General features: G+C 46.7%; 1 protein-coding gene across 3 annotated transcripts in view; it reads right to left on the minus strand.

Moving 5' to 3' along the window:
• Nucleotides 1-25,490, minus strand: part of CACNB3 (calcium voltage-gated channel auxiliary subunit beta 3) — a 544,884-nt gene that overhangs the window by 251,634 nt on the left and 267,760 nt on the right. The window contains exon 1 of one of the 3 annotated variants that reach the window (XM_069653853.1): nt 17,527-17,778. The exons of the other annotated variants lie outside the window; for them this stretch is intronic. Coding sequence (XP_069509954.1) covers nt 17,527-17,571 — 45 coding nt within the window. The 5' untranslated portion in view covers nt 17,572-17,778. Of the gene's footprint in view, nt 1-17,526; nt 17,779-25,490 lie in introns of those variants that run through there. 3 annotated transcript variants of the gene reach the window in all.

Here is a 25,490-nt window from a genome sequence, read left to right on the forward strand (position 1 = left end):
TGCAAAACCCGAGGTCTTTCCAGGTTTCAAGCAGATGGTCGAGGAAAGGATCAATCTTGCTGATGCCTGTGAGTGAGGAGCAAAATCAAAAGCTGAAACAGGTCTTCCTGGAATTCTTTTCAGTTGACTCATACGACTGTGGATGCATATCCATTCATTTGACTACCATACCCACAGACCACGAGATTGCCCCTGTAGTTGTGAAACAATACTGGTTGCCTCTCACGTCCATGGAATCACTCAGAGATTATTAAGAATTTTGAATCCCGTGGGATAATTTGTCCGATCCATAGTACCTTCAACAATCCGGTACAAAGGCTACTCAAACCAAATGGCCAATGAAGACTATGTGCAGACCTGAGGGAGTTGAAGAAATGGGTCTGCATGTCAAGATGGCCACTTCCCTACATTGATCAAGGGCTGGCCCAGATCCAAGGGTTATGTTATGTGAATTTATATAGTGCACGTTCACCCGAGGGCATCATGGCACTCACCAGACAGGAAGATCAAGCAGGATACAGCAGGCAAAATTCAGAACAAAAAGGTCTTCAAAGCCCTGCGAAAGTGAAGATGGTCAGAGTTGGTGCGTGGGGACAGGGGGAGTGAATTCCAAGCCTTGGCTGCTGCCACTGGAAAGGCACAGCCACCCACATGCAAGAGTCTGACCTGAGGGATTTGAATCAGGACGGCTGATTGTGAACGAAGGAGTCTCGGGGGGAACATAAGGAGGGAATTCAGTTTGCAAATATTCAGCGCCAGACTTAAAAAAAGCTCTGTGCATACTACAGAGTGATTTAAAAAGGACACGTTTATCGACCGGAAGCCAGTGAAGCTGGCGGAGAAGGGGCGACATATGAGCACCAAAAGGAGGGTGGGTAACTGACCTCAATGCTGTATTCTGAAGAAGCTGCAGATGGCGCACAAGATTAGCAGGCCGAGCCAGGTAAAGCGCGTTGCAATAAACAATATTGCTAATAACGAGGCGGCTTCCACGGGTGCCTGAAATTTCAGAGGGATAAAAGGCAGGACTTTCCGTAGGATTTAAAGTTTGAAATGGCCAGATCTACAGACAGAGGCGTCCTGGTCGCACAGAGAAAGAGAGGAGGATATTATAACCTCCAGATCCTTCACAGAGGAAGCAGGGGAAGGGAATGGGCCAAGAATGGCAGGCCAAAAGTCGGGTCCAGAAAGACAGGGGGCTGGAGGGGCCAACAACCAGAACCTCTGTCTTTTCACCATTCAACTTCAGCCAGTTCTCGGCCATCCATAAACCCAGGTCTTCAGGGTACTCCTTCAGCCGTGTAGGAGTATCAGGCCTGGCAAGGTCCAGACGAAGCATGATCTGCATATCATCAGCGTAGGAGTAACACTAGAAGCCATGGGAATGGATAAACCAGAGCAAAACTGTCCTTTCAGAAGGCACAGTGGTATTAGAACTGAGTGAACTTCATAGGGTACGAGATCACCCCTGAGGGTCTTAATCCCCACGGCGAAGAAGGTGGAAGCCTTATTGAAATGAAAAGATCCTAAAATCCGAAAAATTAAGAAGCCTCCTTGGACTCCCTAATTATAGTCAAAAGTTCATTGAAAACTATGCAGAGGTCACTCGACGCTTGGACCATATATTAAAGGCCAGAGTCAAGTGGGAGTGGGGTCCGGAACAAGGCGAGGCAACGGAAAAGGAGCCTTTTCCAGGCTCCTTGTTTAGCTTACCCCATAAAGAACAAGGATTTATTCTTGCAGATGGGGGTTCTCAGATACTTGCCTACCAGCAGGGTTGTATCAAAAGCATTACATAGTCAACAAGGCCATCTCGTAATCGAGGAAAACTTTGTCCTCTGTGGAGGAAAAATTCAATGACTGCGAGAAGACAATCCTGTCAACAGCGTGGGCCTTGAAAAATGACCGCCCATTCATACAGGGGGAGCACATCATTGTCGAGACTCCTCACCAGCCCTTGCTATATCTCCCAAGTGATCGAATCCGGGCAGGGAATTACTTCCTGGATTCCGTCCATGCAAGGCCTTCCTGTGGAGGTCAGATATGGCCAAAACAAGTCCCCTAGCACAAGAGTTGGCAGACTTGCATGATTTTGCTCGAGAAAACTCTCTTGAGGACAAAAAGTCTAATGACCAACAGCAACATGGGAGTGTACTTAACTTCCCCACAAAAGGTCTATGAAGAAGACACATGTCAGGGGATACCCACTGTTTATGCGGATGGGTGCACCTACCATGTTGATAAAAATGGGGGAAAATAGCTAGTGGCTGGAATTGGGAATGTCTTGGTGGATGATACCCAGGAAGCCTCTGCTGGTTACAAAATGGGACCCCGAAGTAGTCCGGTTGTAGAGTTGATGGCCGTTCATCAAGCCATTCTCACTGCAGTGCACCACCAACTCAATGAACTGGTCATAATCACTAGGAATGTTAGGAATGGGTTTGTGGAGCACCTGATTAACTGGAAGTATCGAGGCACGCTTTGTGCCAAGAACAAGTCATTAAAGCATGTCAAACTGTTCCAGTCAATTGACTAGCTGGTGACCTCCAATGAGGCCATCTATTGGAAGAAGATGAAGAGGTCATTCCAAAAATAGAGGGGCCAGATAAGACTGGGAATAACCTGGCTGACCAGCTAGCTAAAACCGGAGCCCTGCAGGGGGATTTCATAGAAACAGAATCCCTGCTGGGGGAAATCCAAGTTGCCGCTGTCACCAGGTCACAAACTTGTGCAAATAGTGAGCTCTCGGCTGCCCAGTGGAGTAAAGATACCCCTGATTGCGGATTTGATCACTGCAGAGAAAGAGGACCTGATCATTGGAAAATTCTATCAATACATTGAAGACCCTTTTGAGTTTTCCTCTAACAGATTCGGGTTGTACCGGTAAAGAGAATCTCCGGGTGTTGAAGAAGTTTTCCAAAATGTTTGGATCCAAGATGGTTTGTTGGTAAGGAAAGCCCTATCAGGCTATGACCAGTGGGTGGTACCTGCCACATTCCGAAGCCTAATGTTTAACTACACCCATGACGTGGACACTGCCGGTCATAGCAAGTTTCAGACGACAATAGAAATCTTGCTCATTGTTGCCTACAGGCCACACATGTGCAATGACCTCGACACTTACCTAAAGGAGTGTTTTGTGTGTGCTCAATTTCAGCCCAGTTCACTCACACACACAGCTCCTTTACAGAAAATGGGAATGACACTGCCTTGGTCAGATTTGCAAGTCAATTTCTTCGGGTCAGTGATTCGCTCCTCTAGAGGAAACAAGTACAAGTTGACTGTGACATGCTTGTTCACAAAGTGGGTAGAGTGTCTTCCAGCCCCGAAATGTAAGGCAGAGACAGCTGCTGCACTAATGATCAACCACATCTTCTCTCGTTTCGTCCTCCCACAAAGGACTGAGTCGGATGGAGGAAGTCATTTTACCAGTGAGCTGATGGTGAAGATGTGGGAAATTTTAGGGGTGAAAAGAAAATTCCATACTGCCTACCACCTGACTCAATCAGGGGGGGGGGAGGCATAGTAGAGAGATATACAATTGTGAGTATCTTAAAGAAGTTTGTGACAGGCTCTGGACCCAGCTGGGACATCCGATTACCGATTATCCTGATGGCTATTACGTCTACACCATCTTCTGCAACAATGATGTCTCCATTTGAGTTTATTACCGGACGCAAAATGGTGCACAGAACTCAGGAGCAGACACTGATAAATGCGTCTACTACTCATGAGTATAATTGAAAATTTAAAGAAGCACCTCCAGCACACTTTTGCTTATGCTCAGTGCAATTTCAAAAAGTCGGCTGAATGAAGGAAGACCTATTATGATTTAAAGACCACCAAGAAAGAGTATGAAGTAGGTGACAAGGTTTACCTGTACAATTTCCAAAGGAATTAGGCCAAGGAGTGGGCATTTCTTCCATCTTGGCCTGGTGGCTTTAAAATTGTAGATAAAATATCACCTGTTGCCTACAAGATCGACATCCCAAAAGTAGAACAGACAGAAGAAAATGGATGCACATCAATCAGTTGAAAAGTTGTCATCCAAAGCACGCTTTACGACTGATTGAGGAGCCAAATGAAAGTCAAGCAGAGGAACCATCTGAGGAACCATCTGAGGAATGAAAAGGAAGGATGAAAAATCATATAGAAAGATATTGTTTTGTGTTATAATTGTATGCTGTTGTCATTTTTGTCAATTCTGTGTAAACCTTATGGGGACATATGTTGTATTAAAAGTACTTTAGCTCTTTCTATTTGCTAGACAATTAACTTCCTTCACTTCCAGCCTGGAGGCAAGAGTGGAGTCTGGGGAAAACCCCATGGACCCAGTGAAGAAAGGAAAAGGGGTGCCCTGCTACACCCCACAACCCAAAGAAGGCCTAATGAAGGAAATGGAGCTGGACGGGCTCCAACAAAAAGAAAAATTGAGAAAAAAAGGGATGTCGGATGAAAACCCACTCTGCCTTGCTCTAATCCATGAAAGAATCATGGAAGAACAGGGGGACATGTGGGGTGTAATCAAAGATCACACACCAACAGAACTGAAGGGCCCACTTGGGAAACGACCTGCCGGCATTCAGAAACCTGTGAAGGTACGCATACATATGTAATGTTGTGCTCACACTTGGAGTTTGTACTAATCACCATATGTGTTAAAAGAATGTACCCTTTGTTAAAATAAGAGGCCTTCTCTTTATACAGCGACATTTAAGACCTGCTGACCTGGCAAGAACTTGTTTTAACAGAAGAATTGTGTTTGGTCACTGTATGTCGAAGCATGCTGAGCCTGCTAAAACTATCTGCAGATTACGGGTGGGGAAGGAATGAGTAAGCACAGCCTCGTGCACAGAGATAAGGACACAGAAGGGCACGAGAGAGAGCGAATAACAGATAACAGGAAACCACAATAGCAGATGTTGAACTGTTGACCATTGATGCAAAGTCATGACTGGGAGGAACCGCCTTGTGGTGGACATAATCTATGTGCAGCAATGTATGACAATGTAAAACAGATGGGTATAAAAGGACCACGATGTGCAGGGCAAAGGGCGGCACTTTGACGACTTGCTTTGCGAGACGGTTGAACTTGTGGCCCATTCGCGAATGCTTGTGTGTTAATAAAGCAATGTTTACTCAACTCTTTTCCGTTTGAGTTTTTATAGGGTCCCTTTTGTACTGGTTTTGGCGACGGCGAGAAATCGCACCCACAATTTTGGTGTCAGAAGTGGGACGCGAAGGAGCGACAGTCCGTCACTGGGTGAGGAACGCCGCGGCGGAACCGGAGAAGGAATTGATCACGGGGCCCCAACAACTGAATCCGCACCTTTGATTGCAACCAACGCGTCATCCTTGTTTTTCCGGCTCCGTTGGCGGTGGAACAGCAGGCTGTCGCCCTTCGGGTCCGGAACACTCTGGCGGGACCCTTAAGATAAGTGGTATGGACGGATGCATGATGGAATAAGGAAATAATGATTCAGGGTTTGTGAAGAGGACGGTGGTAAGTCCGTCTATGAAGAAGTAATGTTGAAATGATGATATGATATGTTAGATACGCCAGGAGGATGTATTATTATTGTTAGCCAATAGGTGCATATTTGGGAAAGGTGAGTGTTTTAGGCAATTGTGGTATACCAACAAAATGGGTCAAGCGGCTTCCAGCAAGAGTGGTATAGGCAAGAGACACTATGCCCCTCTTGAAGGAACCCCTGCATTTGATATGTTGATTAAACATGGATTGAATTCAACATTGTTCTTAAAAGAATGGTCCGAATACACAAAAGATTTGATTGAGCATAAATGGCCAGACACCGGGTCCTTTGATGTGGACCACATATCCAAAGTAGAAATAGAATTAGTAAAAGACGGGTCAGACCCGCACAGTTTGAGGCTATACGACTATGGAGGGTAGAAGCAATGCGCAGGCGCAATGCTCAGAACAAACAAAAAGCAAAGGAGCAGAAGAGAACGGTAAATCAAAAATTACATGATCTAGAGATAAAAGAGAAGGGCGAGAGGCTAGATCAGTTGGATAGACATATGATGATTAAGAACAGTGGGGGTATGTATCCTGCTGTGCCGGTGCCTCGATATGAAGATGTGATAGGGCTAGAAGCAGAACAAACAACGACTGAATTATTGTTTCCAGGAGCTACAGCTCCACCGGCAGACAGTGAGGGTGAAAGGGTGGAATTCCCAATGAAGTATGGAAACCCAGATAGGTTGATAGACCATAGGAGAACGACTACTGTAGAAAAGGATAGAGATGGAGACTTGCAAATCCTTATGACCGGGCTGTATGGCACACCCCTCAATGACAGCCTACGGGACCAATTGGGGCGTTTGACACCTTTGGAATTTAGGACAGTGGCCACTAAACTATATACCTTTTATGAGGGTAACTGTAAATTGAGAGGACAGAGTACTGCGGATCTGCCCTCAGCATATCAGGACGCTGTCGCGTTACTACCAGTGACTGCGTCCAGTGTTCAGTTATGGGGATGTATGTCCGACATAATAGCGGAAGTCATAAGGGGCGGTGTTGAATGGGAGAAGGAAAAGAGGGCATGGGAAAGAGAGGTGAGGGAAAGAGAGGCTAAACTCAAAGATGCAGACCAGGCGGGCCAAAACGTAGCTAATCGTATGATAGCATCCATACACTCGCAGTCCATGTCCACCCTGGTGAGTCTGATGGAGGGCCTTGGCTGGCCTATACAAGTAAACGTAATTAAATATCTTCTTATTAGGGTGGATGATATAGAAGAGGAAAAGGAGCCTAGATATGTGTCCCAGTGGAATAGGATTAGGACGGAATTGGATAAGAAACTGCTATCTAATATAAGAGTGGATGATTCAGGGGCGGAAGAATGGAGGATGGCTAAGGTGGAGAAACTATTAAAAGATTATAAAAAAATAAAAGAGAAAGCTCTTAGTCATCAATCCTCTGTTTCGCCACCAGCGCAGGCCCTTGTAAGTGAACAAACAGACATGGAAAAGTTACTATTAATGCCAATGAGAGAGTGCCAACCCACCATAGAGGCAGCCACTGGTAACATGATGCGCACCTATGTGTATGTCCCTTTATCCCGAATTGAATTAATGCATATCACCAAGTCCATCCCCGACCCCCGTATAGACCCGGCAGGATTCTACAAAGAAGTAGGAAAGTTATTCAGACCAGGGTTATTTACCGTAGAGGATGTAGATAACATATTGTTAGCCATTGTCCCAGAAGAAATATGGACCCCCTTTCGTGCCAAAGACAATGAAACAATAAAATGGAAAGATGTAATGGATGCGAGCAAAAATAGAAAACTGCATGAGGAATATCCTGAACCCCTAAGGGGGCATGGCATGGCAGTCCTGAGGGCTCTAGAAAAGGTGTTACCCCCATTTGATGTGAATGTGGAGAAACTGTCCGCTGTGATACAGGGTGCAAGTGAGGAAGTAGCACAGTACTTTCTGCGTTATGAAGCAGCATTCAAAGCGCACAGTGGGCTAGAGATAGGGTCTGAAACGGGCCAACGGTACTTTGCCACAAACTTTGTAGAGGGGCTCCACGGGCCAATTCAGGAGAACATTAGGAGGGCAGAAAGTACATGGATGACTAGGAACCCCCGGGATCTCCTCGAAATGGCTAGGTATTACGAAAGAGGGGAAAGAGTGAAGGGACAACAAAAGGCACGACAAGAGAAGGATTTAAAAACCAAAGTGTTGATGCAACAGTTGCATCAAGGGCCCCAAGGCAGGTATAACTACAATTATAACGGCCCGTCACAGGGCTATAGTAGCAACATGATAGGGGGCCAAGGGACAGGAAGAGGTACAGTGCAAGAAGGTGCGCTATATGGGAGGAGGGATGGGCTACCCCAAGATGTATGTGCCTTCTGCAAGAGACCCGGACACTGGAAATCCCAGTGTCCCCAGAGTGGTGGGAGAGGAAGGGGCGTACGGCCCCCTTCACAGACAACATTTGCCCCAGGAAATAGGACTGGTGGGTACGGCAACCAAGACAATAGAATGTTTAAACCCCCTCAACCCAATGCCTTTGACGGACAAGCAAGAGGGGATGTTCCCTGGCCGGCCCCGCCTCCCCCCAATCTACTGTATCAGCCACAACAAACGACACAAGTACAAGGTGTATGCCAGGGTGAAGAATGTGGAGAAGGGGTATACTATAACGTTGATTTTCAGGATAACACAAGCGATATGTCCTGAGGATGCCGGAATGAGATAGCGGGAGTGGTGCAGGTTCCTATAGACCAAAGGGGGCCTTATGCCTCTATTAGGATCGGCCCCCACCGAAACTTGAGATGTCTGGTAGACACGGGAGCTGGAAACAGGCACACCTGATTATACTAAGAGATTTTGCCTTTTTGTTGATGAACAGGAAGGTTGCGCTGTGTCAGTCTTGACACAGGAACAAGGGGGTAAACAGAGACCATGTGCATATTTTTCTAGCACTCTGGACTCAGTAGCTCGAGGCCTACCCCCATGCATGAGAGCAGTAGTTGCAGCAGCGACAGCCCTAAAACAAAGTGCAGGTTTCATCCTAGGGAGTGAAGTAACAGTAAAGGTTCCACATACGGTAGATGTTCTTCTGAATAGAGTGCATACACAGCATTTGACTACAGCTAGACTCACACAGTATGAGATGATCCTGTTTGCCAGTAATGTAAAAATTGAACGGTGTAACACTTTGAATCCAGCGACACTGCTTCCTTTGCCCACCTCACCTGATGACATTAGGCATGATTGTGTGATCCAAATGGAAGAACACACTAAGGGTAGAGCAGACCTGCAAGACACCCCGCTGGTTGATAATGAGGGTATATTATTCTGTGATGGTTCCTGTTTCAAACTGCCAAATGGGGAGACAACAGCAGGGTATGCAGTAACTACAGGGGAACGGTTGATTGAGAGTGGGAAAGTGTGTGAAAAATCGGCCCAGGCAGCAGAATTAATTGCGCTAACGAGAGCATTAGTGTTAAGCAGCGGTATGAAAGTGACAATTTATACTGATTCAGCCTACGCTCATGGGGTGGTTTCCAGTTTTGGTAAACTCTGGGGAGAGCGTGGGTTTTTAACCTCCCAAGGTGATACTATTAAACATGCCCGATTGATTGCTGAATTATTGCAAGCCCTTACGCTGCCCAAAATGGTGGCCGTAGTGAAGTGCTCAGCGCATAAAAAAACACTGGATTATGTCACGCAGGGAAATTCTTTGGCTGACCAGATGGCTAAACTAGCTGCCACAAGGGACACTCGGTGGGAAGCCCGACAGCTCATAGTGGGGAGGGATGTGACTATGGAAGGGACGAAGGAGCGCGTAAAGGAAATCCAAGCAGATGCAACCATTGAAGAAAGACTATCTTGGCACAAGGATGATCAATACGAGGAGACGGTAGATGGGCTATGGGCACATACCAATACGAATACTTGGGTACTACCTGACGCATACTTACCTGTGATAGTGAGCGTGGCTCATGGTCCAACCCACGTTAACGCAAGAACTATGGAAGAAGTTTTAAGTACTGTGTGGTACAACAAAAGATTGGGAATGTATTGTCGCCAATGGGCAAAACAATGTGAAATATGTGTTTTATATAATGTGGGGAAAGGTGTACCGGCCCCGGCGGGCCACAGTAAGTTACCCACCTGCCCTTTTGAGGTGGTGTATATGGACTTTATACAGCTGGAGCCTGTAAATAAACATTCCTACTGTTTGGTGATGAAATGTGGGTTCTCAGGATGGGTGGAAGCATATCCCCTGCGGGACAATAGTGCCACCTCCACAGCACAATGCATATTGAAACACTGGATGCCCTTGACTGAAATGGCCGGATGCATTGTCTATTGCATTATTGAGTATGCGTACTATGCCTAAGCGTACACATGGTTTATCTCCTTTCGAAATTGTTATGGGGCGCCCACCAAGTATTGGGACCCCCAAATCACCTAAGAGATTGTCTGAGCAAGCATGGCCTGCATTACAACAGTACTGTATTGGGTTAACTAATAGACTGATTTCTATTAATGCACAGGTGAACGCAGTAGCTCCATCTCCTCTGATAGGAGAAGGTCACGACGTGCAGCCCGGTGACTGGGTTGTTATAAAAGCCTTCGATCACACCAGCGGACTGCAACCCAGATGGAGGGGCCCGTTTCAGGTTCTCCTCGCAACACAAACTGCGGTAAAAGTTGATGGCAAACCGCACTGGTACCACGTGAATCACGTCAAGAAGACGCTGCCACTATTGATTCCTCCAGAAAAGGGAACCGACAAACCGCAGGTTGCAAGTGTACTGCCAGATGCCAGTGACAGGTGTGCCCATCGCCTCCGATCCCGTGACGTGTATGTGCCAAGCAACGTGTAAGGACACTGTTTTGAACTTTGATCATTAGGGAGATGAACATTTGGACTCTCTTGTTGGTTTTAGCAGAATTGTGCCTTACTGAAGACGACGGGCTTGTAGCCTGAAGGGCCTTCGGCGTTCCCCTCCTGGGACAGGCACTGCGAGACGTGGGACAGATCGGATGAAGGTTTTCAGTGAGACCTACCACTATTAGAGTAATAAGGACACTGGTGCTTTAAATAGGGGATATTGCTATATCGCTAGGTTGCAACTGATATACGCTGTATACTGAGCCATATACTGAACTATGTCTACACCCGTGTATGCTGGTTTAGTCCCTGAACGGATAAGTGTATGCTCCTCAAACACAGAAGGTAAGAGGAAAATACCAGTTTGTACCACAAGAGGCAAAATTTTGTTTTCTGTATGCACGATAGTAGTACTAATAGCATTTGCCATAATATTCTGGTATCTGGAACATCCATCTAGATATGAATTAAAGAACCTGTTGCCCGAGTCAAATGAAACAGGGAGAACAGATTGGGTCAAGAGCAGGAATCGAGATGCCTATGACCAACACGACCCGGAAGACTATGCTAAAAATGAATACGTGAAGATAATAAACACAACATATGGGGTAGTGAATAAAACTGATTGCTGGATCTGCACCCACATGCCCCGACATAGCAGTGAAGGCATCCCAGTGTACGCATCGCCAGTTACTGAGGATGCCGGGTGTACATTAATTTACATGAGAATAGTGTCAGCACAGCAATACATGATACCGAATACCGCTTGTTATGTTAGAGGAGAGAACAAAACCCTTCTAAAGGAAAAGATACGCTATAAAATCAAAACTGAGGGAATCGGGCTTGCACCTGCTATGGTACAGATAGTAAGAGAACCTCCTCCCCCTATCACCATCACACAAGAGTTTAGGCCAAAGAATATATGTTTTAAGAGGAGCGCAAGAGGTAATCAAAGAATGATTTCGGGGTGCAGTCAAATGGTGAATCTAAATAATTACACGAAGGGATTGTTACAGATTGAAGGACATGCCTACGTCTGTAACAAGAGGGCTTATTTGTGGTTAGCCAAAGATTTTGTTGGGGTATGTTACATAGCCAGAATAATGCCGGCTGTGATGGTATATGCCCCGTCTACTCTGCATAAAGAAATACACAGCAGAAATAAACGAGCAGTAAACCCAAAAATTCCTACGTATCAACCTACAGGATGGGAAACGTTTATAGATCTGATGGGGGTCCTGGTTCCTCCAGCGGGCATCTTTATGAACAGTCAAGAAATCCAAAAGCTAAACAGGGCCCTTGAGTTCGTAATCGAAGAATCTGCAGACCTAATGGAAAACATTACTTATGAAATGAAAGCAATTCGGCTAGTGGCTCTCCAAAATAGGTATGTCTTAGACATACTCACTGCAGAAAGGGGCGGAGTCTGTTTTTTGGTGGGATCCCAATGCTGTGTTTACATACCAGAAGGGAGTACAGGAATCCTGGATGGAGTAAACAAACTGCATAAAGTGGCGGATAGCATCCACCAGGAGGAAGGGTCAGGAGATAGCTGGTGGATGAAGCTCCTGAAAGAAATTGGATGGCAACTTCTTACGCCTATACTGGTTCTAGCGGCAATAGTTGTAGGAATTTGTCTCTGCATCCAATGTTTCCCGGTATGTGTGTCGTGCTGTGTTTCCATGTGTTCTTCCAGCATAACGCGCCTAAATCCAATGGATAAAAGCCATGTACAACAGGAATTTTTTGACATGGGAGGCCTGGAGAAGATTATGGTACATACAGTATGTGATGATGTTGCTTTCCTGCCATCTGCTTATGCTAGGACTGTTTAGATTGATGCTCAAGTGTGAGCAAAGGGTGGATTGAAGGTACGCATACATATGTAATGTTGTGCTCACACTTGGAGTTTGTACTAATCACCATATGTGTTAAAAGAATGTACCCTTTGTTAAAATAAGAGGCCTTCTCTTTATACAGCGACATTTAAGACCTGCTGACCTGGCAAGAACTTGTTTTAACAGAAGAATTGTGTTTGGTCACTGTATGTCGAAGCATGCTGAGCCTGCTAAAACTATCTGCAGATTACGGGTGGGGAAGGAATGAGTAAGCACAGCCTCGTGCACAGAGATAAGGACACAGAAGGGCACGAGAGAGAGCGAATAACAGATAACAGGAAACCACAATAGCAGATGTTGAACTGTTGACCATTGATGCAAAGTCATGACTGGGAGGAACCGCCTTGTGGTGGACATAATCTATGTGCAGCAATGTATGACAATGTAAAACAGATGGGTATAAAAGGACCACGATGTGCAGGGCAAAGGGCGGCACTTTGACGACTTGCTTTGCGAGACGGTTGAACTTGTGGCCCATTCGCGAATGCTTGTGTGTTAATAAAGCAATGTTTACTCAACTCTTTTCCGTTTGAGTTTTTATAGGGTCCCTTTTGTACTGGTTTTGGCGACGGCGAGAAATCGCACCCACACCTGCATGCTGAAAATTAGCCTATTTACGCACACTATGTGGGCGTCTTTCTGCAGTGGAAATCCAGATAAATCTAAGACGAAAATGTAATCTGAGCACAGATTGGAAAAGCACATCACATTTAGGGCTGAGAAATAAATGCAGCATTTTTCCCTGAAACAGTAATATATCAAAGGGTGGTGCATTGTGACAATGCAGACCCACTTTTCAGCATAAAAACGAACAGTAGATAATTAAAAGTGTATTTTAATAATGGCTGGAAGGAACAGCCCAGTACTTTCAATTATCATCTTTAAAAAAAACAATACTGTGTGAAAGGAAAGAAGAAATCCATTGATGCAAAAGCAAAGTGTACCATGATCAGTAAAACACAAAGTATGCCAAAGAACAAAAGCCGATGTTATAAAATGCAATATGTAAGTTAATTTCAGCCAAGGACAGACAATTGGTGGGTCTCTGGGCAGAATTTGCAAATGGCTTGCCCCCAATGCAAGCCTGGTTCATGCATTCCCACTATTTACAACTAATTAAATGTGGCCTGCCTGAATGGTGTTGACCTGCTGTCTCTGAATGCAGTTATGTGCCGGCCAATTGTTCTAGCCATTGCTTGACTGGAATGTGGGGAGGGCGATCAAAGTGTTGCCAAGGCCTTCCAAGTGTTTACGACAAGTAACTTCAAACAACAAACTTCAAACAACAAAGAGGCTAATAAAAAATAACTCTGGTCACAGACTGGCCAAGAGGGGCAAATGCCCGGGAGACAGAAGATCTCCAATTTGCATAACATGAAGATTTCATATTAACTTAAAGGGACTGTTATAACACAGGCCTTTTCTCAGCAACCATAAGTCATACTGCCTTTATTTCTGTGTCATTTTTTGGATAATTTCCAGGTGGTTTTGTTGAAATAAAATTAGTCCACCTGCGACTTAGGGAATTGTAATGGCCAGCTAAAAGGTGGTCCTGGCTACTGTGAACATGTTTTGAATTTGAAAGTTGGCGACCTGGTGGGGTGTATAATTATGAATGTGGGGAGTAACTTGCATGTTCCTAATGATTATGCTTTTTGTAAACACGGGAGAAAATAGCCAAACACACGTGCAAAATGGTGAGGTCCCAGCTTTCATTTTAATGAATTCCCCATGATTAACTGAATCGGATTATATATATTTTGTTGTAGTGACAAGTAAAGTATGACGTTTTGCTGCATAACTAGTTTTTGCCAAAAAGTTGACATGGAAACAAAAGGGGATTTCAAAGAGGAATTGCCATATGTCTGCTCTAGACTCCGAAACCAATCCTTGGAGAGAGGCTGGTCTTGGAGGTAAAGAGAAGGTCAACTTTCCAATCCTGGTTGTGACAAATCTTGCATGGCATCGCCCCATAATATTGAAATCTTGATGGTGTCATCACTGGTATATAAAGTGGATGCACAATGACAAATGAAAATTACCATCTGACAGCCGCAAGGAAACACCAAACGGAGATTTTGCTAACATTTCATCTGGGTACAGCTGTCTATTGCTAGAGAAGCCTAAAAAAGGCTGACTGGGCCCTATGGTGAAGAGCTAGGAACCGTCCTTGTGAGTGGAATGACCAGACCCCTGTCCTGTCCTCCAAGAGAGTCCTGAAATGCAGCTGGCTCTCCTGAACTTTAAACAGAAGTTTTAAATGTAAGTAGAATTGGGCCACTTGAAACAAAAAGGTGTGGGAGTCTGCTTGCCTTAAATCCTTTCCCTTTATACTGGGTGGGGCCGAGGGGCAAAACTGTTTAGATCCTTAACCTATTTAACTAAAAATAACATTGTAACATTGTTCAAGGAGGGGATAGCATATAGAATTGTTAATAATTTACGGCCAGCTATTTAGCGGGGCATGTGCTAGTTAAAGGGGAACCAGTGGGGAAGCATTTCTTGGTCAACAAAGCATTGTGGTCCATTAGAATTAAGGTTCCCTCTGAGGCCTATTTCAGACTTGGCCTGGTAATAAGGACTTATCACTTCAACAGTTGTCTGCCAAGTTAACTATGGTGTTAGGTCTTATTTTCATTTTCAGATATCAAACCACTGGATGTGGAAAATAAGGTATATTCTGCGGAAGGTGTGACTTTCTTTGTCACTCGTAGAACCAAGCATTTCACCACCTCTGTTTCTTATCCTTTGTTCTAGGAGGATCAGCAACTATGTGTGGTTAACTGTTTGTAATGTTATGAACTCTGTTTACGGACCTCCTTCTACCTCTCAGCTGCTCATTTCCCCCAGGAAGCCCTTTGGAGCAGTTTATCCTACCACTTTGGCACGCTGGGTGCATTGGGTAATGAAGGAAGTGGGGGTGGACGGTTCCGTGGGCCCATTCCTCTAGGGAGCTATAGCTTCCACATCAGTTTTCCTTGGGGTAGTCTACAAGATGTCCTTAAAGCAGCTAATTAGTCCAAGGAGTCTACTTTTAAGACTTTTTACCACAAGAAGTTTAGACATGTTTCTAATGTGGTGTTGCAAGAGCTTTGAACTTGCATAATATGAAGCTTCCGGTCTCACCATAGAATCGCTAACACCCCAGACTAACATGAGTGGGGGTTTAGATTCTATTAAGAGACACAAAAGGTGAGCATTATCCCTCCTGCCCTCCCTCATCATGAGTTTGCTTTGCTGCTGTTCCATTCTGAGGATGTTGTCGGTGTGGACGTTTCACAGGGAGTTCCGAAGAAGCACCATGGTGACTGGACATTGCTCTCTCGATGGGTGCCAGTGCTTGTTTGGGCTGGCTTTGTTGTTCTTGCCTTTGCCTTGCAGCTACAAAAGAGGACAAGGGACTATCTTCTTAAGGCTTTATATGGGAGCTTGGACCCCCATTGGTGGAGAGGGACATGGCTGCCATCTTGGACTGGGGTCCTTTCTCAAAGTGTCAAATGTGTTGGTTCGCGTTTAAAAAAAAAATGTTTTACCAAAGGTTTCATGTTTTAAAACATGTTGTATTTCTTTGCTGCTATTTTGAGGTGTAAAGAAATGAATGCAGAATACTCGCCTCTGTGTCTCTTAATAGAGTCTAAACCCCACTCATGTCAGTGTGGAGGCTTAGCCATTGTAAACCAACCTTGGTCCCGCCACCAGCGTGTGGTATGTAATGATACGCAGAACAAGGCTAGTGATTATGATTTATTTAATTCTAGCCATCACTTTTTAGTTTTGGTGGAAAGCAGAATGCCATTTAAAAAAAAAAGACATAGCCAGTGTGATAGTGATACGCAGAACAAGGCTAGTGATTATGATTTATTTAATTCTAGCCATCACTTTTTAGTTTTGGTGGAAAGCAGAATGCCATTTAAAAAAAAAAAGACATAGCCAGTGTGATAGTGATACGCAGAACAAGGCTAGTGATTATGATTTATTTAATTCTAGCCATCACTTTTTAGTTTTGGTGGAAAGCAGAATGCCATTTAAAAAAAAAAGACATAGCCAGTGTGATAGTGATACGCAGAACAAGGCTAGTGATTATGATTTATTTAATTCTAGCCATCACTTTTTAGTTTTGGTGGAAAGCAGAATGCCATTTAAAAAAAAAAAGACATAGCCAGTGTGATAGTGATACGCAGAACAAGGCTAGTGATTATGATTTATTTAATTCTAGCCATCACTTTTTAGTTTTGGTGGAAAGCAGAATGCCATTTAAAAAAAAAAGACATAGCCAGTGTGATAGTGATACGCAGAACAAGGCTAGTGATTATGATTTATTTAATTGTAGCCACACTTTTTAGTTTTGGTGGAAAGCAGAATGCCATTTAAAAAAAAAAGACATAGCCAGTGTGATAGTGATACGCAGAACAAGGCTAGTGATTATGATTTATTTAATTCTAGCCATCACTTTTTAGTTTTGGTGGAAAGCAGAATGCCATTTAAAAAAAAAAGACATAGCCAGTGTGATAGTGATACGCAGAACAAGGCTAGTGATTAGGATTTATTTAATTCTAGCCATCACTTTTTAGTTTTGGTGGAAAGCAGAATGCCATTTAAAAAAAAAGACATAGCCACAGGCACATTCCTGGGATGCTATGCACTGTGATGGCATCACCTGGGTGAAAGTTTGCACCGTGCGATTAGCCTCCTCCGCAACCCCGGGTAAATGTTGGTGCTCTTGAGTGTCAGGTTATTTACCCCCGAGCACATGACGTCTCCCAATGCCACTGCTCCCGCACAGGTTTCACCCACCAGCCCAAATCTCTACAGCATGGGAGCCTCGCCCCTCACACGCAAGCAGTGGCTCGTGCCCACTTGTGATCCCCGCCGGCTAACGTCCCCTTGCCAAGTATGCCACAACCCTGTCTACCTCCATGTGTGCAACACCCCAACAGTCACCAGGCAGGAGTACCCACTCTCTCGTTGGCCATTTCGTGCTCTGAAGTCAAAGGTTGTGCTTCTGTGGGGCCCTGTGTCACGGGTCTAGCCTCATCCCCTGGAGCCCGCGCTCTTCTCTACACAAACAAGCGCAGCCTGCTCTCCTCACAGCGCATACAGGTGCACGCCTCAAGGACCCGCCCGACAGCCGCCTCAGCCACTGCACTGAACAGAGCGGGGCGCACACACCGGCCGGCTCGCGCCCCAGCATGGACCCACGGGAAGGGCCCCCAGCATTGCCTCTCTCCCAGCCCCACTCACCACCTCGGAGTCTTCCTGTCCATGGGGGTACGGGTCGTCGTACATAAGGATGTCAGTGCCAGAGGGAGGCGGCAATCACGGTCTCCGAGCCCAGGGAGCACGCTGCTCGCAGTCCCCGGGGACAGGCGCAGGGCGCAGTCTGGAGGGGCCTGGGAGGGCGAGGGGGGTGGCCAGCCACTCATTAACCGGGAAATTTTAAATGCCCACCCCCTCCCTGGCTGCACGTTTGCAAAGCGCCGTCTTTCCTCTTTGCTTTACAATCGGGCAGGGAACAATAGCATCCACCCACCAGCCCCGTCACGCGCAGGGATGCAGGCGTCGGATTGGCAGACACACGGCACAGCTGGGAGGCCCTCGCGGGCTGGCTGAGCGCACCTGCAGACAGATAACACAATAATTCTAGCACTGCCGGAGAAACGCAGGGAGGAGAGGTCGGGCGACGAGGGGAGGCTAGGCCTGGATGTCAGCCTGGGAGCAGCCATGCAAGCAAAGTGCTTAATGAGTGTGACGGGGGGATGCTGCAGGAAACGCAGTCACTACAGGCCCACTTCGCCCCTATTTGACGTGAGGCAGAAAATAAGCCGTCCACATGATCACATGCAGGTCCTGTGTGTGGAGGCCTGCAGACCTGCTAGGCAGGGGTGGACTGGGAAACAATAAGGGGCCCTGGAAATGATTTTCAAAGTGGCGCCATGTTACCCGTTTTCAGCAAGCCCCACCCACCCTTTTCCTATGAAAAAATGTTGAAATAAAACAGGTTACCACACAAAATAAGCCCAGGGTGCAGAGGCCTACCAGGAAATGTCCGGAGTTCCCTATAGGCCAGTCCACAGTGCGGCTAGGGCAAGTGACTCCTGTCTCAGGCACAGGAGGCTATTGGAGGAGGGCAGCACTTGTGCGGAATCCTCAGCAGTGGGGCATCTCGGGCCAGTGGGAACCCACCAGGAAGGGATCTATGCAAATTCCATGCTGGCCACTTTTGCTGAAGCCTGGCTTCACCAGGTCTGTATTTGGCACGACGGGGAATCACGTTTCGTGCATATACACCCTTCACCAGGCATCTTAAGCACTTTTCAGTTGCTATGGCACTGACACCTTTTGGCCCCCCCTCCACCAAACCAGAGGTATTGAAATATCTGTTTGTGCCTACCTCATTGCGATCACTAACCATACCCATAGCTTTATGGTGCCTGCGGGCAATCCAAATTTGTCAACAACAGAATAGGTATAGCCTCAGCAGCATGCCATAAAATGTCCTGCCCTGTGCTGTTTGTGTTTGGTGAACAATGGAACCTGACTACTTTAGCTTAGGCAGCCTTGTGGGGCCCACCTCCAAGGTGGAGGCCCGGGGCAAGTGCCCCTTTTGCCCTTCCATAAAGACGTCTCTGCCCTGCACCCTCTAATCCCGACCCTTCTCTGCTACGGGGAACACCCCTGCAACCTGCACCCATCAACCTCTCCCCTCCCATCCACAGCCCCATGCTTCTCTTCTGTGGGGAACAACCCTGATCTCCCGCTAGGCCCTACTCATTCCCATCCTGCACTCCCCACCTCCCCAGGGGTGGACTGGCCTATGGGGAACTGCAGAGATTTCCCGGTAGGCCTTTGCACCCTGGCTCCCTTTTATGCAGTTTCCACATTTTCCCATATGAAAAGGGTTGGGCTTGCTGACAATATGTAATATGGGGCGACTTTGTAACTTATTTCCAGGTCCTCTTTTAGTTCTCGGTCCACCCTGTGCCACCCCCTTCTTCCACATGTCCTGCCCGAGCGAAACTCCACCCCCCACATTGCCCTCCATCTCTCTCCTTCCCTCCTCTGGGTTCGGTGCCACCTCATCTTGCCTCTCAAGTCTTTTGTGATTTGCGCATGCGCTAATTCCCGATGGGCCACGATTCGCCAAAGCATACTCTTGGGAAATAGCCCTCGATAAAAGTGGGTAATACCACCAGGAAGGAGCAGCACTTAGCAGGAGTTCTATGCGAGAGCCACTACCACCTGCTATCCCCAGTCCAGCAGGACTGGGTGCTTCCCATCCAGCAGATGCGCGCCTCTAGGCCAGGGGTCTTGCGTGGGGCGCCAAACAGGCTGGCTACCGGCCCTCCCTCTATAGCCGTGGTCTTTAAACTGTGGGGCTGCCCAGGATCGGGCTGGGCATAACATTGTCTTGGGCACCAATGAAAAATTGGCCCACAGTTGCAAATGGCAATTAATTCCTTTTGTGACATACTGTTTGAGCAGTACCCAAGGTGGAGTTTTTTGATAAAATGTAATGAAAATTGTGCAATTTAAAGAAGATTGAGCAACAATCGTCAAAACTACTAGCTACATAGTGAAGTAATTCATTCAAACTTTCCCACATCGGCCCAAAAAGTGGCACACACGAGCATTTTTAGTTTTCGGTTCAGGCATTGCCCGATTGCCCTATTGGCCAGTTCGAGCCTGGGGCTGGCCGCCCCTAGCGGGAACCAAAGCTTGTCTGGGGATGAGGAGTCGGGGCACAAGGCTCTTCAAAAAGGGAATATAGTGAGCTAAAGACTCTGGGTAAGGCTCTCGCAAACCAGGACTAATGTCTGGCAGTGAGACTCCCAGGATCCCTCCCCCTTGTTAATTTGCATAATTTGAGTAGCTTTGGGTCTCACCCTAAATTACTAGGGCAATCCAGACGTGGACCCCGTGCTCACTATTCTTAGAGAGGCACAGCTTCACCCTACTGATGAGGTCCAACCAGACCGAAACACGTGGCTGGGGTTGCTCTTGGTACTCTTGTTCAGAGGAGAATTGCCTAACATTTCGCTGCTGGACTGCCCCTGGGCAGGACAAAGACTGGTATGTTTGGGATATTTCTTCTCTGTGAAAGATAGTGAGCTAAAGAATCTGGGTAAGGCTCTCACAACCAGGACTAATGTCTGGCAGAGTGACTCCCAGGATCCCTCCCCCCTTGTTAATTTGCATAATTTAAGTAGCTTTGGGTCTCACCCTAAATTACTAGGGCAATAAAGACGTGGACCCCCTGCTCACTATTCTTAGAGAGGCACAGCTTCACCCTACTGATGAGGTCCAACCAGACGGAAACACGTGTCTGGGGATACTCTTGGTACTCTTGTTCAGAGGAGAATTGCCTAACATTTCGCTGCTGGACTGCCCCTGGGCAGGACAAAGACTGATATGTTTTGAAAATTTCTCCTCTGTGAAAGATAGTGAGCTAAAGAATCTGGGTAAGGCTCTCACAACCAGGACTAATGTCTGGCAGAGAGACTGCCAGGACCCCACCCCCCCCCTTGTTATTTTTTTCATTCTAGCATGCCATTATGGTACGGGAAAGACCATATGCAAATCAGGCTTGATCCCATTCCGTACATTTTCACCAACCCAAGCTGCTAGGCCACACCCCCGCCTGAGACCATAAGCAACTCCAGACATGTTTCAACCTCATTGGGAATCCCGAGTGAAGGTGCAGGACCCATGCCTGAGCATACTAGTACCTCTCAAGGGAAAAACCTTCAACTGATCACATTTATAGTTTAGGCTATAAGGTGGCACATAGGTGCCACCTATAAGCCGGAACTATTGAATTGGGGGTATAGTTAGGAAGGAGATTAAAAGTGCAGAGGGACACAGAGCTTGTCAGTGTTGCTTAGTTATCTACTCACCATTGACTGTCCATGCTAATCCCAATGAAAATGCTCACTCACTACCTGCCCCTGCCCACCCAAAACTTAACCTCCTGGGATCTCTTTGAGCTAAGCCTATCAATCAGTAACGTCAAACTTTGACCTGCCCGTGTTATTTCAAAGACGTCTGTTGAGAGTTGACGGCTTAATTACAGCAGTACATCTACTACTGATGTAATGAAATTCCTAACCAAGTGCCAAACATTAACAAAGTCAACAGTTTTGGCTTGTGTATAGGCATCAGGTAGGCACTTCTATCTCATGGCCAGGTGATCATACCATTTGCCAGCTGTTGCCATTTTTTGGCAAGGGATTCCATTATAACAGTGCCTGGCACATTTCTATCCCATACTTACACAAAAGCCAAATGTTGGGAACAGATGCAAGAGGAGACACAAATGACAGGGTCATATCAGCAGGTGTCATGATTTCTTCTTTAAATGTGACCGCCATGGTTTAAACTGTGGCGGTTACACTTGCATTTCCATCCCCCAAACAGGGATGGAAACAGGGATGTAAATTCACCAACATGCCAAGGGTAGCGGATGTGACATCAGATGATCCTTAATCTCTGATGACATCACAGGAAGTGATGTAATTTGAACCCACCCCAAAGTGACATCATGGGATGCAATGGAACACAACACTTCACCGCTTTAATGAGTCGAGCAATTATTGTTTTGGATTCCAGAAAGACACATTATGTGTTCTTCCTATTCTTTCTTATTTACAGTCACTGCTCAAAGTGTTACACTTGTGGAACCCCTGCTTTTTTTTAAGAGGCCTCAACAAAGAAGCCAGCCGCTCCAGAAACAAAGAGCCACATGGCACTGGCCACAGCCCAGGAGCTTCAATTTAAAATGATGTCCTTGGATGGAAATGCCTTTTTTTTGGTTCAAGCATTTCATAGAGATGGGCCCCGTCTCTGAAACATGTCCACGCCTGGCTACTATCTACCGTGCTCTACTATCCAGCCCCTACTGAAATGCACAGGTTGCCTTTGAGAAGTAAGTGGCTTGCTGATGATCTGTGCTCCTCTTATTTGTGCTACTTTTTGAGAATCTGCCTCATGGTGTTTCTTCCTTCCACGGTCGATAACATAATTACCATGATCTTGCTAACTAGCCTCTTAATGGAGTGCCTAGACAATAGAGACTTGAGGCCTGTTTATATTGGGAGCAAAGTCTGACAGTTGCTAACTGCTTACTTTTCACAAACTGCACCTCTCAGGGTCAATGCTGCACGCTCACGATAAAACAAAAGACAAGGTGAACGCTGCCTCTGGCTTGATCAATTACAGGTAGGGGAGATCCCTGCCTCCAGCTTGATGATCAATTACAGGTAGGGCAGATCCCTGCCTCCAGCTTGACGATCAATTACAGGTAGGGCAGATCCCTGCCTCCAGCTTGACGATCAATTACAGGTAGGGCAGATCCCTGCCTCCAGCCTGATGATCAATTACAGGTAGGGGAGATCCCTGTCTCCATCTTGATGATCAATTACAGGTAGGGGAGATCCCTGTCTCCAGCTTGATGATCAATTACACGTAGGGGAGATCCCTGTCTCCAGCTTGATGATCAATTACACGTAGGGGAGATCCCTGCCTCCAACTTGATGATCAATTACAGGTAGGGGAGATCCCTGGCCTTCGGTTTGATCTATTACAGGTAGGGGAGATCTCTGCCTCCAGCTTGATCAATTACAGTTAAGGGCGTAACCTAGAGAGAAACATTGGGGGTGCAATTCTGGTCCGATTCCCCAACCTGCAGCGAATGGCAGCCTAATGCTTGAGATCGCCTGGCCATGCTGTGGTAGTCTGCAGGCAAAGTGAGCGGCGAGTAAGATCTTTTTCAATCCCAGTAAAGCTGGCACTGTTCATAAGCTTCTGCCCAGGTTTGTCATCCAACATCACTACTTCACTGACACCAATTTCCCAACCAATTGCAGAAAAGGAGCTCTTGTGGGGTAGTGTGAGATGTGAAATGTTCTGCCGGTCCTGGTTTTTGGCTCAGGTCACTTTGCTTTCTTCTACAGCATAGCAGTTATATGCTGTCATGGTACCTTATACGACTTTGTTTTTATGTACCTCTTCAGACCTGGTGCCTTCAGGTTTTAATGTGATACTCCATGTATGGAGGCCAGCAGGCTGAAGGCTTGACTCAGCCCTGCAGGGAACTGAGCTCACATGGAGCAGGCTTTCCACATGTCAGGGCAGCACTTCACTGCTGAGCTATCCACCCATGCAGGGTTCCATGTAGTGGATTGCAAGAGGTGTGGGCGTGCAAGCCAGGACCACGGACAGCAGCAAAGCTGTACTGAACGAGGGCTCTATTTCGCTTAGAAGTCTCATCCAGTCTTGGCTTTTCAGTCAACAGAGGCTTGCATTCTGGGACTAGTAGTTTTACTTTTCCTCGGGTTTGGACCTACAATGCAGTGCACTACTGGATAAAAAGCAAAAATCTGCGACTTGGCACCTACTTTGTCGCCACCTCCGACCTACTCCCTACGGTGTTTATGAAGCTGAGGCACATACCCCAACAGGTGTGAGTGGTTCATCTTGCTTTATTTATTTTCTTTGCATTCTCGTGCCTGCCATATGTCCTTTTGCTTTTGCAAATGAAGAACTACATTTACCAGAATGCAAAGAAAACAGGAAACCTGGACTGATGATACGGTACACCAAAGAACTCGAGCTACCTGTAGTGTAATCATGCCAAGTATAATTAAAAGTATGGCGCCACCACCTGATAATGATGGCTGGTGCCACCACCTGATAATGATAGCGATTGCCACCACCTGATAATGATGGCTCGTGCAACCACCTGATAATGATAGCGATTGCCACCACCTGATAATGATAGCGATTGCCACCGCCTGAAAATGATGGCGCGTGCCACCACCTGAAAATGATGGCCCGTGCCACCGCCTGATAATGATGGCGCGTGCCACTGCCTGATAATGATGGCACCACCTGATAATGATGGCGCGTACCACCGCCTGATAATGATGGCGCGTGCCACCGCCTGATAATGATGGCGCGTGCCACCGCCTCATAATGATGGCGCGTGCCACCTGTCTGCACAGTGGAACATCCTGTGCTGTTTCTTTTTCTGCACTCTGCTACTTGCAAGTACATTGAAGTAAAGTGGGCATTCACAAGTAATATTGGACAGCTTGCGTTATCTGTGAACTCCTCCCAGGGTTATGCTATTACGACTGTCATCTGCTCTTTATAAATACAGCTTGTTATTATGTAGGAGTTTTTATATGATGTTTAGTACGACAAAAAATGTCAACTATTTCTGCTTGTAAAAGAAGCGAGCGAATTGGCCAGCCAGCCTTGTGAATTGCCAGAAGTATTCACCTTGCCCTTTGCTTCACAAGTTAATCAGTCAATGGAAGAGTGCGGCGGGGACTTGGTGTTGGCATGCACAGGTGCCCACCAGAGAGTTAATGACTCGAACATTTAACCCTTTCAGCAAGATTCGGGGATTTTCGCCTAAAAAGTTCACTGTAGGCGAACCTGCCAGCAGCGGCCATTCCCCATTAATTGCCAAATGCAGGCCATCGCTTGATTAAAACAAAAGAACTTTAAAGTGGGGCTCGGAGCAAAGCAGACATGGTGAAAACAATAATTGGCAGCAGGGCACAGCACTTTGATGGGTTCACGCCAATGGTGGACTGGCCTATAGGGACCTCGGGAGATGTCCTTGCAGGCCTCTGCACCCTGGGCCTCTTTTGTGTGGTAGCCTGTTCCATTTCCAAATGCTCTCATAGGTAAAGCGTTGGGATTGCTGAACAAGTCTAATATGGCGCCACTTTGAACATTATTTCCAGGGCATCTTTTGGTTGTTAGTCCACCCCTGGTTCACACACCCCGCTAGCGACAGCTCAAGGCCGCATCACACCTTCCCATCCAAGTCCAGGGCAAAACACCGCCTTGACGACATGCCAATGACTGGGCGGCCTGGCCGCGCCAGCCTGCCTTCCTTCTCTTCCTCTCCTGCCACTTTGATCTATTGTCTTACAGCGGCCTGGTAGATTTTCCTTTCTGGGCCGTATCGTGCCCACCCACCCCTTTCCCCACACCACACCCCAGTAGTGTGCTCATGGCTTCAGTGCTAAAATGCACCCTTTCACCGCCTGCCTTAACGGTTTGCTGGCTTGTCTAGCACCCATTTTCTGCCTAGCGCCCAAATGCTCCTCCTGTACCCCTGCTCCAAGGCTCGCTCCCACAGAGATTTTCCTCTTACTCTTTCACACATCGTCCCCACATCCCTGCCCCTCACA

This window comes from Ambystoma mexicanum, chromosome 3q, assembly GCF_040938575.1.
Source record: "Ambystoma mexicanum isolate Mex_15411 chromosome 3q, UKY_AmexF1_1, whole genome shotgun sequence".
NCBI lineage: Eukaryota > Metazoa > Chordata > Amphibia > Caudata > Ambystomatidae > Ambystoma > Ambystoma mexicanum.